Source organism: Branchiostoma belcheri, unplaced genomic scaffold (assembly GCF_001625305.1).
Source record: "Branchiostoma belcheri isolate BF01 breed outbred unplaced genomic scaffold, Haploidv18h27 scaffold83, whole genome shotgun sequence".
In the NCBI taxonomy this organism is placed as follows: domain Eukaryota; kingdom Metazoa; phylum Chordata; class Leptocardii; order Amphioxiformes; family Branchiostomatidae; genus Branchiostoma; species Branchiostoma belcheri.
Genome location: NW_017804498.1, coordinates 352709 through 355459, shown reverse-complemented (window position 1 = coordinate 355459; position 2751 = coordinate 352709). Strand labels below are relative to the sequence as shown.

The following is a 2751-nucleotide window of genomic DNA, read 5'->3' as shown; positions in this document are numbered from 1 at the left end:
ACTAGGTACAATTTTTCACCTGAGTTGAGTGAGGAAATTGGTGCCTTTCCCAAGGGCCCAACATTTGGGTCTACTGGGGATTGAAACCCAGAACCTTTAGATTCTAAGTCACCAACCCAAAATGCAAGACCAGCATTGGTTATGTTTATATGTATCAAGAACGTCATAAAGTACGTATCGTGTACATGCAGCAGTGTTAGATCCTGACATTTGGTTGTTCCCTCAGATCCAGGTTTTGGAGAGTTCCACCAGGTGGATGTGAATCATCTGAACGTGTGCAAACCAGAAAACAAGGAGTCCATCCTGTATCAGTTAACCCTGCAGTTCATCCTGAGGAACGTTCCCAAGACCACGCTGGCAGAGAAACTGGAGAGGCAACTGGACGAGATCATGGACAACGAGTACATCTGGAGACACATGCAGTTGTAAGTCATTCTGCCAGGAGGCGCTCAAAGTAACACTGCATGCTGGAAGGATGACTACTAGTATCCATGACTGCTGCTTGTCAGTATTACTAGTAATGCAAGGTTTCGAACACAGGTCACACCTGCTAATGCCATTGCTGCTAGACTCAACATAATTTATGCTATCAAAGCCATTGATGTCCCTGAGTATCCATTGGGATGCATTGATGTGCCTGTAGCAGACACAGTAGGATATGTACAGTAAGTTGCAATGTTGTTTTTGAAACAAGGACAGAATTATATAAAATTTGCTATAACAAGACTTAAAATGTTCAGCTGTGAATGTGTGTATCTCCAAGAATGATTGCCTTGTCTCTGTTATGCACCTTTCCCTGCCCCAGCTGAAGTAGCCTTTTGGCACCAATAGTAGTTACAGAGTTATACAGCAGGGAGAAGGCTATAGCTATTTAATACCACTATAATACCACATTGCAAAGAATTGCCTTCAAAACTGCTTGGCATGCTGGCCATGAATAAACTATTGTTCATGTTGCTAGTTGGCAATGATATTCCAGTGAAGAAAAGCACTAACATGTATTTTGTTTTAGTTAGAGTGTGCAATGTTCACCTTTTATGTATGATGCACAGGGAAAAAGTAACCTGCCCTTGTCAAGCTGTGTTTTGAAAGTTTTGAGTTTGAGTTTTTTTTTTTTTTACCTTTTGTTTCAGCTTGAAGTCAGATCGATGAGTGGTATAGAGGGAAACCTGTTCTGAACATTCAGGTGTGTACACAGAGCAAAAGACCTGTACAGTAGTTAAAGAACTAGGGACAGCCTTGTTTTCTGAAGAGATTGGTGCCAGTAATGCTGCTATAGTTGTTTTCCTGTACAATCCATATCCCAACCAATGAGTGTTCATGAAGATGCATGTATTTAAACACTTTTTCATACACTCGCGTGTAAGAAAGACAAAAATGGATAAACATGCACTCTGGAAACAAGAAAGCGTTAAACAGTCTAACAATTTAACTGTGTCACCCAAGTCAAATTGTTCTAATAACAGTTACATTTTTATTTGCCTTGGAAGTGGTGTGAAATGGCCGAGTGTCTAGTCTAACGCCGTAACGGACACAAGATTGAGAGATCACGGGTTCGGTTCCATGCATTCCTGGCTAGACATTGTGTCCTCAGGAAAGGAGCTTTAACAACTTTCCTCACTCCACTCATTTTGGGTAAAAAGGTACCTGACTTCGGTTGGGGAATTAAAAGGTCTGTACAGCCTTAAAGACAATAGTACCTTTATCTTCATGTTGCCTTTTATTAGCTTTTAGAAACAATTTTGCATGAATGTTGGTTCTTTTTAAAATGCATGACATGATAGATGATAATAGCTGCAATGCTTCATGAACTGTTTTTCACTCATTTTATAAGATGCTTTGGGTTTAATAGACAATGACAGAGTGAATATCCATTTGTACCTACTTACTTTTTGCAATTTGGATTTTTCATTGCTTTACTTTGCTCATAGTTTCACTACATCTTTCTAGACTTGAGAAGTTTAGAGCTACTTTGCTTCACTTTTTTCTGCCCCAGTTTGCTAAGTTTGAATTTCCATTTTACGACATATTCACACGTTAGCAAATTCGTGAGCTTCATACAGACAATCATTTTAAGCGAACTTCAGTAGAACTTTGAATAGCTTCAATTGATATCATAGATTTATGGGCTTTAAAAAGAGAGAGTGATACCACCCTCCTAACATGACATTTGAACAATCCCTGTCCCATCACCCCCTTTCAGGATAACTTATGGAACAACCCAAAAACTCTTTTTACCTCAGGAGTGTCTTCAATCAAGGACATTTATATATACTAGTAGTCCTTGCTTCAATTACCTGGAAGCCAACATTTTCAAGCATGTTCAGTCTTTTCCAAAGAGTTTTATTGAAAGTTTTATATTTGTGAACAAATGGAACAGGAATGTTGTATATATGTGTCTGTACTCTGTAGTTAGCCATATTATACTGAATTTGAAACAATTTTTTGTGCAGAGTTTATCCATATTCTATGACCAAATAAAAAAATTGTCAAGCTCGACAAGTTATGAGTTTTATTACTTTAATTAGCAGCACCTTAAGTAGCACATTTCTCTACTTGGACTGTGCAGTGTCTTAAGCTTTGAATAGTATATGTATAAGTAGGTACCAAACGATGAATAAGGCTGATTGTTCTGGCACCAGGCTGGTCTGTATGTTGGTCAAGAGGCTTCGCAGTGTATGAAGACCCTGTAGCAGCGCCATTCTACGAGAAGTGAATGAACTGCACATAGTAGCTGACAAGTTGCCATTT

The 2751-nt window shown here is 38.9% G+C and overlaps 1 protein-coding gene across 1 annotated transcript in view; it reads left to right on the top strand.

Annotated features, from left to right (window-relative positions):
- Positions 1-1845, top strand: part of LOC109486787 (protein SERAC1-like) — a 31931-nt gene extending 30086 nt beyond the window's left edge. Inside the window, exons 16-17 of the mRNA XM_019790677.1 lie at positions 227-425; positions 1134-1845. Of these exons, the coding sequence (XP_019646236.1) occupies positions 227-425; positions 1134-1152 (218 nt within the window). The 3' untranslated portion in view covers positions 1153-1845. The remainder of the gene's footprint in view (positions 1-226; positions 426-1133) is intronic.
- Positions 1846-2751: the final 906 nt, after the last annotated feature.